Raw genomic sequence first — 15,040 nt, forward strand, 5'->3', positions numbered from 1 at the left:
TTCCCTTGTAGCAAGCTTACAAATAAATCCAGTGAAGCTCTCCAACTCAATGCAATTTAACGAATAAGAGGTATTTGCATCAAATGCAAATCAGAATATGTAATATCGCATGGAAAAAAGAATAGAGACATTACTTCGCGTTTGTTTATCATGGGGTGATAATTATTTTACAACATGACTATTTGTGATTGACTTCACAAAGTTTGTTTTCCAAGCACGTAGATTTAAGTTTAGAAAGTTGATATTTTTATAACATAAATCAGAGAGTTAGAGAATCTACACAATGTCTGAAAACTGAAACAGTAAGCGGATCATATGAAGTTAAAGGGCTAACATCAGGCACATTTTTTGCAGTTTGGTTCAGGAGGGTCAGAGAACCATTGATTTATATGAAAGTCTGCTCATCCAGAACAACGTATTGATGTCAAAAGGAAGTTGTGCCTCTGTGTGTCTGTTTAGGTCTCAAGAGACTTTGTAGGAAGCTCGGAAAACCAACATAAATGAGCTAGAACTGTCACATTAGCTTATGAAAACAACTGTACCTTCAAAGGAAGAATAAATGAGCATTTAAGAGACATCTTACAATATATGTGGATCTACAACATGTGAGCCATTTGTTTGATGGAAATCATATTTCAGATAAAGCATTGTGTTGCTGTTTTGGGGGTTGTTTTAGTGAACACAATGTTGTGTTGACAGTGCATGCTTACTATGGTGACTTAGTTGTCATGTCTGATTTCTCTTGATATTCTTAACAATGTAGATTAGAAGAAGGTTTAAGAAAACAGTTTGACATTTACAAACATGCCTCTTAGCTCTCTCGCCAAGAGTTTGATTAGTAGATCAATAACACTCTTGTGTCTGTGCGTTAAGTCCTTAAAATGCTAAAATTATATTAGCAAATGTCACAATGAAAACTGTCTTTTTTAATTGTGTCCCATTCTTACTGAGTCAAGATTCACTTATTTTTTGCAAACTACAGTTTCCACTTACTCAAACTCAGGAAGCGCCTTTGTTCTAGTTATAAAATATGACATAGTTTGTTCTGTTCTTGTTGCACTACATGCTACTAAAACATTCTATAAATGGGCAAAAAAAAAATGTAAGCTATATAAATTCAAACTCAAACTGTTAAATACAAAATATTAATGAAACAAAAAACGTAATAAATATGAAAACAATTAGGAGAATGGATTGCGAGAAAACCTGCTGTGCAAAAATTTTATTTAAATAAGCACATCTGACTAAAACGCCAGAAACAACAGATGACATAAACTGAGAGACAAAAATAGTCACATAAAAATAATACTCCATGTCAGAAATGGCAAACTAATTATGATACAGCTTTACATTCTTTGCAGTCATTGACAGTAATGATCCTTCTGGTACAGTTAATTTCTCCTCACACACATACACACACACACACACACATGCGCACCCACACCCACACACACACACACACACACACACACACACACACACACACACACACACACACACACACACACACACACACACACACACACACACACACACACACACACACACAACAAGCCACATGTCTATCCCTCTTCAGTCTGTCAGTGTGTAAATGAGATGTCCATTATGCTACATGTCAAGGACTTGGACATAAAGGGAATAAATAAATGTCGGCATCAGAATTCAAAGTTGTTCATCAGTTTCTATTAAACAGACCTTTGTGCATCCTTCAGTGGTTTGTTACTGTCTGGTTTCATCAATACTTAATTCTTAGACTATTCAAATCACAGCAGTGGCACACACATATTCATATTTCAGCGCTTAAAGGACCATATCAATGTTTTTGCATGTTCTAGTCTATTTGCTACACGTCACATACATTTCAAATTACTGCAGGTTTTTTTTTTGGGGGGGGGGGTTTCCACATTCCTGGGGTTCAATAAATCACATCCCTGCCTGTGAGCACAGTAAACACCATCTCTGTTTTTTATTAATAATTGTGCATTAACACAGTGCAGATTTTTCAAACAAATCTGCACTGTGTTACCAGGCAGCAACAAGACAGATATGATTGTTTACTGTCATGGATCATCTATTTCAAGCACGTTTCAAGTGTTACGCAAATTGTTTTTCATCATATGGTGAAGTAAATGACAGTCAGCAGATGCCTGTGAGGCAGGAAAAACACATTAAAACCATCTTTACCAACACAGCAGCAATGTAATGTGTGAGTTAAAGTAAATGAGCTAAAACATGCAAAAATACTGAAATGGTTCACACAATGACACCCTCAGGAAACATATATATTTATGCACACACACACACACACACACACACACACGCACCTGGATTTACATAGTTAGTGTGGAGCCCTGCAGATGGTCAAATGGGCTCTCAATGTGACCGAACACCATCATATCACGTCACAATTTACAGTATTAGAGAGGGTAAGTTTCTGTGTGTTTGTTTTTAAGGTGGGGCAGTTAGAAGTAGTCTCGTCTTCGTGAATCGTCACTGATGAAGGAGGGGTTCCACTGGGCCGGGTAGATGCACGAGTGGCGAGAACCCGGCAGACCTGTGAACGGGTACAGGCCGTTTCTCTCGAGGTCTGAGTTACGCAACGCAGGCTGAGGAAAAGAGCACAAGCAGAGAGAAAATGTGTAAGACTAGTAGCATAGATTTATCAGGTCTAACTAAACACAAAAACAAATGCTTAGCTTGAACAATTAAGACAAATGAAGGAGTGGGAGATTAAACAGGAGTTGTGTTTCATTTCTCCTTACAGAGTAGTAAATGTCAGTCATCTGCAGCAGGTTCTTGGTGCTGCCGTTCTCCTGCATCTCTATGGTCTCTCTGCCCCACTCCGTGGATATGCGGTTATTTTTGGGGAAGTCTGCATACGGGGACATCTGCAGGTCTCCGCTCTTGAAGATGATCTTGTTGATGTCATTCTTGTCTTTCCTTTGAGATCAAACATTTTTAAAAAGTTAAACCTGACAAAGGTCACCGGAATTATTTAATTCACCAAACAATTGAAAGCAAAGGATCTGTGTTTTTTTTAGTTCTGTGGATGAACTGATCCTTTAAGTTACTAAATATTCGGCCAACAGATAATTGCATTCCTTGTATCGTCTAGGGTCCTAGGGTTTTGTAATCAACAACTTACAAATACGGTAGAGCAAGGCAGACTACTGCATTAGTATCAAGAACATGTTAGTTTAAGACGTAACAAGATGAAATGCACTGAAAACCAAGATAAGTTTTGGACTAACAGTAACAGAAGTCTTACTTGCAACAGGTGACAATGAGAGCAATGATGAGGATGAGGAGCAGAGCGCCTCCTGCAGGGGACACCACGATTGCGATCAGCTTGTAAACTGCAATGTCAAACAAAAAACATATTAAATGCTACACTCATAAGAGCAATTTTGTATTTAATTCACAATAGTATACCTTCTACTGAAGCTAAATGTTCAAAGCCTGATTTTTAAGGCCACTTACAGTTTCCACAGTTGAATCCTCCAAATCCAAACATGCACCTGAAGAGTAGAAACAGAATCAGGAGTGAGAATGTGGAATAAAATGTCTCAGTATGAGCTGATCGATACTTTAAGGAAAAAATAAATAAAGTTGAACTTACGGAACACAGGTGCCATTTTCCAGCTTGTAGCCATCTCCACATTCTGAAACAAGAAGTTTTGTTTAGAAAGAGACCAATCACACAGTTTGGTACAAGGAGTTCCAAGGCCAATATTGTTTTTCTGATAAGCCTTGGTCTTAATTTCATGTGAAATATTCATGTGCATTTTGTTTTGGTCAGTAAGAAAAACTTTGTTGTCATTTTAATCAGGTTAATTACATTTTTAATCATATTATAATATACGGTTTGCTTTTTTATCTACTTCTTGTCATTGTTGTATTCAGACATTTAAAAAACCCACACACACTCACAGAAAGTAAACATGCACACACTTAGCTCACCTAAGCAGGACAGGTCATCGGGGTCGTGTTTGTAGTAACCTTGAAGACACTGGCAGTTGGCCGTGCCGCTGTTATCTGTGCAGGTGGAGCGCTCTGCATCACACTGAGTCTTCTGGGCCACACACAGACTTTCCACTGGAACACAGTGTGGACACAATTAGTCATGACTACGAAAGCACAGGGATATGGTCATCAAACACAACAGGAAGCTGCCTTGTTTGCATCAACTCGCTATTAGGTTTCATCTTAAGAGGAAGTCAGATTATATTAACAGAAAGTTCTGGTTCACAACAACCATCTTGTCTGTATGTGTGAGCTCATAGTGATCTTGTTGTAGTGAGTTATGGTATTGTACACTTGTGCTTTTGCTGTTATTAGTTAAGATACTCTGTAGCAGTTGTGAAATATAGCAGCTGGACGTTGAAGATTTTGAGTGATGCAATGATGTAACTGTGGGAGTTTTTTTACGGTAAAATGGTGCTCTCTAGTGGCTGAAAACACATTCACAGCTACATTTTAGTAGTCTGTCCTCGATCACATTTAAAGAAGGCGAGTTACAAACTGAAATAAATCAAGTAAACCTGATGATTACGATTACTTGTATGCCGTATTACCGTGGTAAGTGAGCTGGTGGTGCGGGACCATCCGGCAGTGGGCCAATGAGGAGCTGCAGTTGCTGAGAGACATCTGGATTCTATTGTAGACCTCTGCGCCCGTCACATTGGTGGTAATGGAAAACATGTTGACAGCTGAGATACGAACTCCGTCCTCTCCTCTGTGGGGAAGAGGTCAGAGGTCAGTACAGATATTTATATACACACTGACAAATCAACCATAGTGCATAATTTAGATTAAAAAAATGTGAGAGCTAGTGGGGTAAATATGATTAGAAAACATATAAATATATAAAATATAAAAAAATATAACAACAAATAATAACTACATTTATTTGTACATCCCAAAATCACAAATTTGCCTTTAGAGGGCTTTATAAGCATACAAAATCTACAAAAAACCCTTTAAAGGGGGAATAAAAATAGGAAGAAACTTCCGGTAGAGCAACAGGGACCGATCCCTCTCCCAAAATGCTATAGATGTCATGTGTACAGAATGAAAAACATAATAGAATAAAATAGATGGAATGGTTTGGTGATGACAAGGACTTACTTCTTACTCAGCGTGGAGCGGCTGTATCCTCGGAGGACTGACAATGAAGCATTGAGCTGAGGTGGAGACAGGAAGAGAGCGTGTGGGAGACATAAGACACGTAAGCCAAATGGAGTTATTCTCAGAAATGAGAAGAGACAATGCAGTGACGTGGACTGCCTCTCACCAGCTGGATGATCTCTCTCTGGATCTCATGCATGGTGGCGCTCTTGAAGACAACAGGGTCGTGTGGCAGCCTGTTAACACTGAAAGTTCCCAGAAACGCCTTTGCTATGGAGGGGAAATATACTGTCGGTGAATCAAAAGAAGGGCTTTTGGGGAAACAACTTAAGAGTTCATGTATAATTTATGTTTGCTTATTTTTTATCATCTGTGATTGAATTGTTGTTTTGCTGTTATGTATTAAAGGGGTTTTACCTCTGGTGCATGTGCGTCCGTCCTCCAGGTCGAACCCGAGCGGACATTCACAGCTGAAGGAACCTCGTGTGTTGACACACCTGGACCCAAGGGGGCAGGGGTCCCTCTCACACTCATCCACATCTGGACAGACAAGTACATGCTGGGATTACAATACAATTTCAATACGGGCCTTCACTTGCAACTGATACCTGAATACTTATCTTAATCCTCAGCACTATATGGAATAAAAATAAACTTTTCAATTTGCCTGGATACATCGAAACACAAAAGTACAAGTAGTATGCATGCTGACAATGTTTTTGTCAACCTGTCATGAAGAAGAGGAGGGAAGCTCACCGTGGTTGCAGGTCGGTCCTGTCCATGCCTGCTGACAGTGGCAGGTGAATTGATGCCTCTTATAGCTCGAACACATCCCTCCGTTCATACAAGGGTTCGACACGCAAGGGTTTCCTAAGTTCAGAGAGGAGAGATAAGGCATTTTACCATAAAACAGAAAAAATGAACAATTTAAAAGATTTAAAACAGTTAAATACTTTGGCACAAACAGTGGTTTTGCGCTGACATGCATTATGTCTCAACAATATCATAATGTGAATTGTTCATAATGCACATTTTCACACCATTTTTTAAAATATTTTTCTGATAGGTGTGCTTCTTTTACATTTCCTCTCAGTGCTGCAGTATAGTCGGCCCAAATAATTCAATTTAAGTGGCACAATAGAGGAATTTAAAAATGCATCATTTTGAAGAGATAGCTCATCCTTCAGACCAGGAAGAACTCGCCTGCATTTTCACTTTACTCTCCTAACATTTGAGCTGATAAGTTTAGCTCTTCCTTACGTATTCAACCACACATTATGCAGGACATCAACTGAAAATTCTGTCATTTGATTTGGAAGTGTAATGCTTTTTTGGTTTCGAGCTACAAAAAAAGAGTAAGAAGAGTGTAAACCACTGACTTGAAGGTGTTGGTGAATTGGTGGGTGTAGTCGTCCCCACCAGCTCTGTAGTTCCTCTTTCTGTTTCTGTCTGTTTCCCGGTGGTCTGCGGAGGCACCGTACTCTTGGTTGGGGTGCTGGGGGTGTAGGTGGTGGTGACGTGCTGGCTATGAGTCGTGGCGATTCTACGAGTGCCTGTGCTTGTTTCTGTCTGCAGGGTGGTGGGGTTTGTGGGGTTAACCATCCGAGTTGAGGGCTCCTGAGTTTGGCTGGGGGACACACGGGGAGTTGGGTTCGCTGCAGAGGTCAGAAGGACCAGGGTGGAGGACGTGGTGGAGGATGTCGTGTACCGGGTGGTGGCCTCGGTAGGTGACCCTGGAGTAGGGCTGCTGGCGGAGCTGCTTAACATGTATGGTGAGGTTACAGGTATAAGAGGAGGAGTGGTGGGGTTGGTGGTGGAAGCGGTGGAAGCGGTGGCTTTGAAAGTGTCTTCCTCTGTTATCTGTGACCTGTTGGAGAGTAAATAATTAAATCTTATGATAATAATTTAAAAGAGCATTTTCACCAATTTACATCTTCACAACATCAGGAATTACATCTCATAGAGAAGGCTTTGGTGTCAGCAGTTTCATCCCAAAAAAAATACATTACACGTTACAATAATGTTCTCTAATAGACAAAAAAATAAATCTATATAATAACAACATATTCTATAGCAATAATAATAAACTCTACTCTGTGCTGCTGGGCTTGTGCAACATCTTAATACCTTTCCTTGAACCATTATCCTATTTTCTATTTAATTATAGTAAAAACGTACCTTTCAGTCACAGTGACAGGTGTGGTGGTGAGGAAGACCTTAGTAACCAGGACTGGAGTGTCTGTTAGAGAGTGGTCTCCTTCAGATGTACTGCTGCTGACTGCAGGCGTAGCTGTGGTCAGACCCAAGTCCACGCTGTCCTCGCTGGTCTGGGATGAAACCCCCTCAGTACCCTCCTGGTTCTGAGTGCTGGATCTGTGAGCTCCGGTGGAGGACTCGGTGGAGGTTCTAACACTGGAGCCCGACTCCTGCTCTGTCCCTGTGTTGTTAGCGGGTCCTTGTGGAGGTGAGGTGACAGTAGGTATGGAGGAAACTGACACTTCAGATTGGTCAGTGCTGGGCTCCGTCACTCTGAGAGGCGGTGTGGAGTCGGAGGTGTCCTCTGATGTTGAGGTGTATTGATGATGGGTGGCATTAGGCTGTCCGGTTAAACTTTGGGTTCCTCTGGACCCCCCTGTGCTCCCCGTCTCTGGGTCCATCCCCTTAGAGGAGTGGGTCATGTGTTGGTCCGTTGTGTCCCTACTGTCGGTCCCGGTGGACGGGGCGCTGTGGGTATAGTCCTCAGTCTCTGTAGCCCTAGCAGAAACACCCCAGGTGGAGGGGGGCTGATGGGAGTTGGAGTCTTCTGTAAAGGCAGAGGAGGTGCTGTTGCTGGAGGAGGAGGTGACAGACAGCAGGGTCCTCTCACCGGCGCGGCTGATGGCGGTGGAAGTGTAGGTGCTGTCGGTGCGGACGGCTGCGTTGGACGTAGAGGCCGAGGCATCTCCTAGTCGGAGGGTGGTGTCGGGGCTGTCCTGGGGGAGTCTGGCGTCCTCCGTCGACATCCAGGAACTAGCCTCCCAGGACACGGCTGGGGAGGCGTCTGAGACCTGGTCTGTGTTGGTAGAGTGGTTCCAGTCCCTGATGCTGCTGCTACTGCTACCGCTGCTGCTGCTGCTACTGCTACCGCTGCTGCTGCTGCTGCCGCTGCTGCTGCTGCTGATGCTGCCGCTGCTGCTGCTGCTGATGCTACCGCTGCTGCTACTGCTACCGCTGCTGCTGCTGCTGATGCTGCTGCTGCTGCTGCTGCTGCTGCTACCGCTGCTGACTGCTACTGCTGCTGCTGCTGCTGCTGCTGCTGATGCTGCTGCTGCTGCTGCTGCTGCCGCTGCTGCTGCTGCTACTGCTGCTGCTGCTGATGCTGCCGCTGCTGCTGCTGCTGATGCTGCCGCTGCTGCTGCTGCTGATGCTGCCGCTGCTGCTGCTGCTGATGCTGCTGCTGCTGCTGCTGCTGCTGCTGCTGCTGCTGCTGCTGCTGCTGCTGATGCTACCGCTGCTGCTGCCGCTACCGCTACTGCTGCTGATGCTGCCGCTGCTGCTGATGCTGCCGCTACCGCTACTGCTGCTGATGATGCTGCTACCGCTGCTACTGCTACCGCTGCTGCTGCTGCTGATGCTGCTGCTGCTGCCGCTGCTGCTGGCCTCAGTCGTGGCTACAACAAGGGTGGAGGTGAGTGGCTCAGTAGACTGACTGATGACCTCTAGTGACCTGCTGCTTGTTTCTGTGAAAGTTTGTGCCTGTTCAGTGTCTGCGGAAAAAGAAAAAAAAAATGAAATAACATTATCAAGCGATGACTAGACACTGAAAACATTCATAAGTCTCTTTATTTCCGTTTCAAAAAAGTTTTTGGCATCAACTATTTTTTAAATTCCTATATACACATGGCAAAAGGCAAACACATTGTACATTGTTTTTATAAATATACATATCAATAAATTCCCCATGGTGTGTTAATTATTTTAGTAATTGAAGGCTGTTTCCAGCATAAAGCTATCTCCCAGTATTATTGCTGAAACAAGCAATTGAGAAATCATAAGTCGACGGACAGCAAAATCCCTTTAAAGTTGTTTAAGCCATTTTTATAGTATATATGCCGAGAAGAGTGCCAAGACTTGTCAGATGTGAGGATTCGCTTTTTTATATCACTGTACATTGGATATTTTAGATTTTGGACTGTTGTTGAAGTGGGGCTATGACATATTTGACTATTTTTCGAACACTTTATAGACCAAACAAGAATCCATCAATTGAAGAAAAAAATCTGCCAACATTTTTACTTTCAGGATATAAACTCCTTTAACTTGTAATACAATAGTCATCATTTCACAAGGAATTGTTCATCTGTCATTCATGTGTTTTCAAAGTAACTGTGTTCGCAAATCAGAGACCGTTGTGATCTTAGCAGTGTCAATGGCAATACAGGCCATCTAACCCACTGTTATGTAAACCAGGTAACTAAATGCCTGGGCTGATATTCAGTTATTCAAACAATATGCCTTCTAAACAATATTCATGGTCTGGCTGTTTCTTCACTTTCATTTACTAACTGTCCATATGGTAGCTCACTTCCAGCTGTGGCCACCAGAGGTTGCTCACCAGGCGGTGTCTGGACTGTACCGACTGCAGAACAGTGGAAGATGCTGTCAGAAGGAACATTGCTTGCTGCAGAGGCAATGAATTTTTGGGTGGAGAACAATTGGCAGCCCGGCTCATGAGCTTTAACAAAGGCTTGAGGTACTAAATATGGCGGTGACGGTCCCCCTTGGGAACGGGCCATTTCCTTCCTAAAGCTGAGTGAGCACAAGGCACTGGCAGAAAACTGTCACCGTGGATCTAGGCGTGTTTTCATGTTCAGTGTCAGAGGAGAGTTTCTTTTAACCTGGCACACAATTGTTAGTAAATCATTAAAAAAAGGCACCTAAATATCATCAGAAGTGAAATGTCAAAAAAAGAATGTTGATATTGAACAGAGATTTTTGTTTTAGAGACACATTTTTAGCAGTTTCCTTCTGACAGTTGATAGTGGAGATAAAAACCATGACTATAGAGCGAAGATGACAAGGAAACAAAAGTCAACAATAGGAATCAACCTAGAGATGTTGCAACTACACATTTTGTGCCTGTGTGTCTATTTTCGGCCCTCTTGGATGCCTTAAAAAAGACAACTTTCAAGTGGAAATAAAACTGTATTGTTGGTTTCAAAACAGTGAATATTTTTTTATTACAACACATTACTTTAAAGCTGCCTTCAAAGCTGAGCAAGCAGCCATGACATATCATCATTTTTTCATGTTGAAATGATGAACAATTTGGCATACATTTGCCTTTTTCCGCATCCAGTGGACACAGGTTACATTAACATTAATTTGGTCATTTATAAGTCCAAATTTAAATAATAATAACATTATATTTGTATAGCGCTTTAAAAAGGTACTCAGAGGCACTTTACATAGTAAAGACAGAAAAATAATACTCTGAGTTTGAAATAATACTTTTCCCCATGCTCCATTCTGTCCACAAGTTATAGTTGTTTCATGCAGGGCAAGTTGTGTACAGAAGCAGAGTTTTTTTTTGCTGAAAACAGCTGCCTGCTGTAGCTGGATAGAACGCCATGAGAGCTGTGAGACTGAATTTCGGTTACCGGCCTTAAAACCAAAATAATGAACTGAGAGACGCTAAAATGCATCATAGAGTTGAGGGTGAACTGCAGAGTTGGGCGATAATCATCTGTGGATTCATGACGATATGTTACATATATATATTGATGAGTGTCGCTTGAAATTACATAACTAGTGTGCTTAAATAGAAGTCTTAAAGTATCAAGTGTATGTGAGAGAAAAAGGAACTTTTCTCTGCTCATCACTGATGCTGGGCTGTCTGACAGCCTGTTACCTGGCCCGTTTCCAGCAGTCCAGTACTGGAACAACAGCACCTCTGAGGCTGAGCGTCAGTACTGGACAGCATCCTGACGGCCAGTACACAGCCACCAGCAGCCACCATCCAAAACCAATGGAGGGGAGAGTTCAACTGCAGAACAGCCCGTCCACTGGGAGTCTGTGAGGAGAACTGGACTCTATTTTTCTCTCTCTCTCTCTCACTTCCTCTGCATGTGTCTCTCTCATTATTTCATTTTCTCTCTCTGGATCCAGTCCGGGGCAACAAAAACTCAGACAGGAACGTGGTGTTGGCAACAAGTGAGGGACACTCCCAGATACTGTGGTGTTTATCTCTCAGCTCTTAACTGTTAACACAGCTGTAAAGTCGTCTTTACGCATCTGTTTATTACCAGAAGCTCTGTGGCTTTCATATTCATTTCAGCAAATTCAGTAGTGTTATCATATTAATGTGGCTGGACGCTGGAATGAGGTTGTGAATATATTGGCTGATGTTTTATCGCCTACGGATCAAACTTTTGTAATATTCAGTGACTAAATACTGAGCTGTATTAGTCACCAGATGAACAGGAGAGGTGAATCTGGGTGTAATCAGTGTAAGCACAGTGATTCATTTCCACTTTATCATTCTTTAGCAGGAACTACTCTTTTTCATTTGAGCAAAGCATTTGACCCTTGAATAACTGAATTGTTCTGGGCAGCTCCCAGTCTCAATGCATCAAGCATGACTGACACCAAGCAAAAATCTCACAGGACAACATCCATTTTTCACAATGGCCATCTTAAATTATCACCGACATCGCTGTTAACATGTAGGATGCATAGCCTGTAACTACATCTTAGGTTAACAGTACATTTTTTGGGATGTCTTACTTGTATCAGTTTATAAATGCAGAATACTTTGGGTTCACCAATAACACAGTATGTCATAATCTCCCTGGAGGAGTAGCCCATTCATTTACACAGTATTTATAAATTAATATATCTGTAAAATTATTTTGAATATAGCATCAGAGTGAGACATATGTAGTATCAAAAAGTGCTGTACGTTCTGTGCTGCATGTTTATCATCAGTAGGGTGTTTGGTATACTGTACTGTGACCGATTGGCAAACTGTAGCATTAGACATCAGTAGTGTTAATAGTAATAGTGTCAGTAGTTAGTAATAGTAGTATGTTGTTAATAATAATAATAGGGGTGCAGTTGCATTGCAACTATATTCAGGTAATAATGAGGCAGTTGTGCGGATTTGAACAGCAAAACTATAAATGTATGACTTTTACACAGAGCGGGTAGATCGCCCAAATTCATTAAGTGTCTGTGTAAAGGTCCAGTGCTCTCTGTTCATGAGGACAATTATTGGATGTTTTGTGGTACCCTTTTTGTTTCATGCTTACCAGTGGTTGCATTATGCATTCTAATAATCAAGAAATTATTTTCTGAGAAATCTTAATTCGTACCCCCAGAGCTTAAATCTCTCTTTCTTCTTATTGGCTGTGGTTTAAATTATTCATCGTTAAGTACATCCCTGTTTTGAGACATGAGACAAGATGATCTTGACCAATGGATACAGCGATCCATACACTTTATCAACACCTGAAGAAATGTCAAGACTTTTTATTTTTATTGGAACAGAAACACCTCATGTCTAGCAAATGTCTCAAAAGAAGTATAGATGCTGATCAGATTTGATGGATCATGATAGGAGTTACACATTCATGACAGGGTCTCTGAGTTTTTATTGGTTTAATTTAGTAAATGGGTCAAGATAAACTGGTGAACCACATTTATAGACAAAGTTAACATGTTAACTATAATTACAACTCTTCGTTCATTAGAAAGGTCCGTCAGTTTAAAGTGTTGGGAGGACTTATATCGCAAAAATCAAAGAAAACTGTCTCATAGTGGGCTCCACACATATGAGTACACAGTATGAGCCTTAAAACACTTTATATATTGAAGCAGAAATGAAACAATTAGTTAAATAATTGATCAGCGACAGGAAATTAATTTGCATTCATAGATTGATCGTTAAATTGCAAAAATGCAAAATAATGTACTGGGCCCAGCTTCTCATTTTTTAATATTTTCAGTTTTTCTCAGTCTTCTACAATAATAAAATGAGTACTTTGGGGTTTTAAACTTTTTGTCGAACAAAGGAAGCAGTTTAAATATGCCAATTTAGGCTTAAGGAACTTGTAATGGACAATTCTTACATGACTCAATCAATGGAGAAAACAATTAAACTAAAACATTTCATTATAATTATTGTTAGTTTAAGTTCTATACTGACACAAACTAAACAAAAAGAGCAATGCACTTGTTTCACGACACTCTGTTCAGGATGCTTATGCATGCATGCAATGTGTGGCAGAACAGCACCATGAAAGTTGTCTTTTTCCTTCATGTTCCGGTAGTTTATGCACAACAGGTTGCATCAGCTAATATTCACTTTGGACAGGACAACAGGTGGTATTAAGATATTATAGCAATCCAACACAAACTATTGAGACATCACCAATTGTTTTAATCATTAATAAGCTTCTATTGGGGGCACTTCTCCAACTAAAGTATATTTAGTAAATATGGTTAAAAATGAAAAGAAAAGACATTTAGAGTTATTTTCTTTGCATGGGGAAAGAAATAATAATCAGCTGGAATAATGTGGGTGAACTCATCAAAATAAAGTCACTTTTTTTTGTCTTAACAGTTGCATCTTACCGAGATGTCCAGCAGCAGTGTGTGTCTCCGCAGTGTGTGTGAGCAGGATGTTCCTCTGTGATGCTGATAAACTCTCGCTGGAGTGTGAAGTTGACGTCTCATTGCTGATCTCATCCGTGGCGGCCGAGTAGTCCAGTCCTGCCGTCACCGGGTCCGTGCTGTTCATACTGGGGGTCCCTGCCCCGAGGGGCCCCGGCAGACCCAGCAGGAGCACCGACAGGGACATGATCAAAAACCACGTTTCCATGATTTGCAAGACCCCCCGAACGGTCGCAGATAGTTTCCGTAAAGTCGAGTGCAGGCCGGGGAGTCTCCCGGGGACACCATGGGAAGCAGCGCTCCGGCTGCAGGCGAAGTTTGATTAAGAATGAAATAAAATCCTGCAGCAGGTCCGGAGGAGATCCGCTGCTCGGACGGCGGGGAACGGAAGATAACAGAGCCGAGGCAGCAGCCTATTATCACAGCGAAGGAGCCCGGACTCCTCCTCCTCCTCCTCCTGCACACACACATATATATACACACACACACACACACACACACACACACACACACACACACACACACTCCCACACAGGATCCCAAAATACACCATAGTGTTTGTATTCCACCCAAAGACGATTCATCCCAGTGGCTGCCTTCAGGAGACACTGATGCTTTTAGAGACATGGAAGTTTTGAGACAAATCAAACAAACACACTATGTCACTGCTCTGTTCTGTTCTGTTCTGGAGGATGATAGCAACTCATCAGTCATTGCCAGTAAAAAATGATCAAATTAGGAATCCTATCATCAAAATCTCTGGTGAAGTCATATTATAATGACGCACTTCCTCTTATCCTCTCTTATTGAAACCCTATTAATACACTTTAAAGCCATACTTTTTCCTTCTCCGAGCCATAGCTATGCGATGTAAGCATTTTAATCAATTTATAACTTCATTTGTTTACCTGACGAAAAGGTAAAGTGATGGATGACATTTGATTCTGCTGTATTTTACACTTTCAAGGCAAAAGTGTATAATTAATAATAAATTGAGTAAATCATTTATCTTTTCGACCCCTCTCAGTGACTAATAAGACTGAAACATCAGCCATTCATTATGGTGGTATGTTATAATAGTGAATATTGACAATTTCGCAATAGAGTGACGCAATTAGTGCAAAAACCTATAAGAAATGGTTGGTGAAAGTACAATAAGTGCATTTACACAAGTGGAATACGAAAAGCTTGTGCAAGCTCCAGTTTACTGCAATGTTCAGACCACACTCGTGTTGTGTGTTTTCAGCAGAAAGTTTACTCC

The 15,040-nt window shown here is 41.4% G+C and overlaps 1 protein-coding gene across 1 annotated transcript; it reads right to left on the bottom strand.

Moving 5' to 3' along the window:
• Positions 1-1,843: 1,843 nt before the first annotated feature.
• heg1 (heart development protein with EGF-like domains 1) lies at positions 1,844-8,353 on the bottom strand. The gene is made up of 13 exons (XM_054615202.1): positions 7,306-8,353; positions 6,507-6,994; positions 5,884-5,997; positions 5,545-5,667; positions 5,294-5,397; positions 5,128-5,183; positions 4,575-4,735; positions 3,961-4,095; positions 3,620-3,662; positions 3,481-3,518; positions 3,269-3,356; positions 2,763-2,940; positions 1,844-2,606 (listed from the first exon to the last, which is right to left on the bottom strand). The coding sequence occupies exons 1-13, from the start codon at positions 8,127-8,129 to the stop codon at positions 2,463-2,465; spliced, it is 2,496 nt and encodes an 831-aa protein (XP_054471177.1). The 5' UTR covers positions 8,130-8,353; the 3' UTR covers positions 1,844-2,462.
• Between the last annotated feature and the right edge of the window lie 6,687 nt (positions 8,354-15,040).

Source organism: Anoplopoma fimbria, chromosome 16 (genome assembly GCF_027596085.1).
Source record: "Anoplopoma fimbria isolate UVic2021 breed Golden Eagle Sablefish chromosome 16, Afim_UVic_2022, whole genome shotgun sequence".
Taxonomy (NCBI): Eukaryota; Metazoa; Chordata; class Actinopteri; order Perciformes; family Anoplopomatidae; genus Anoplopoma; species Anoplopoma fimbria.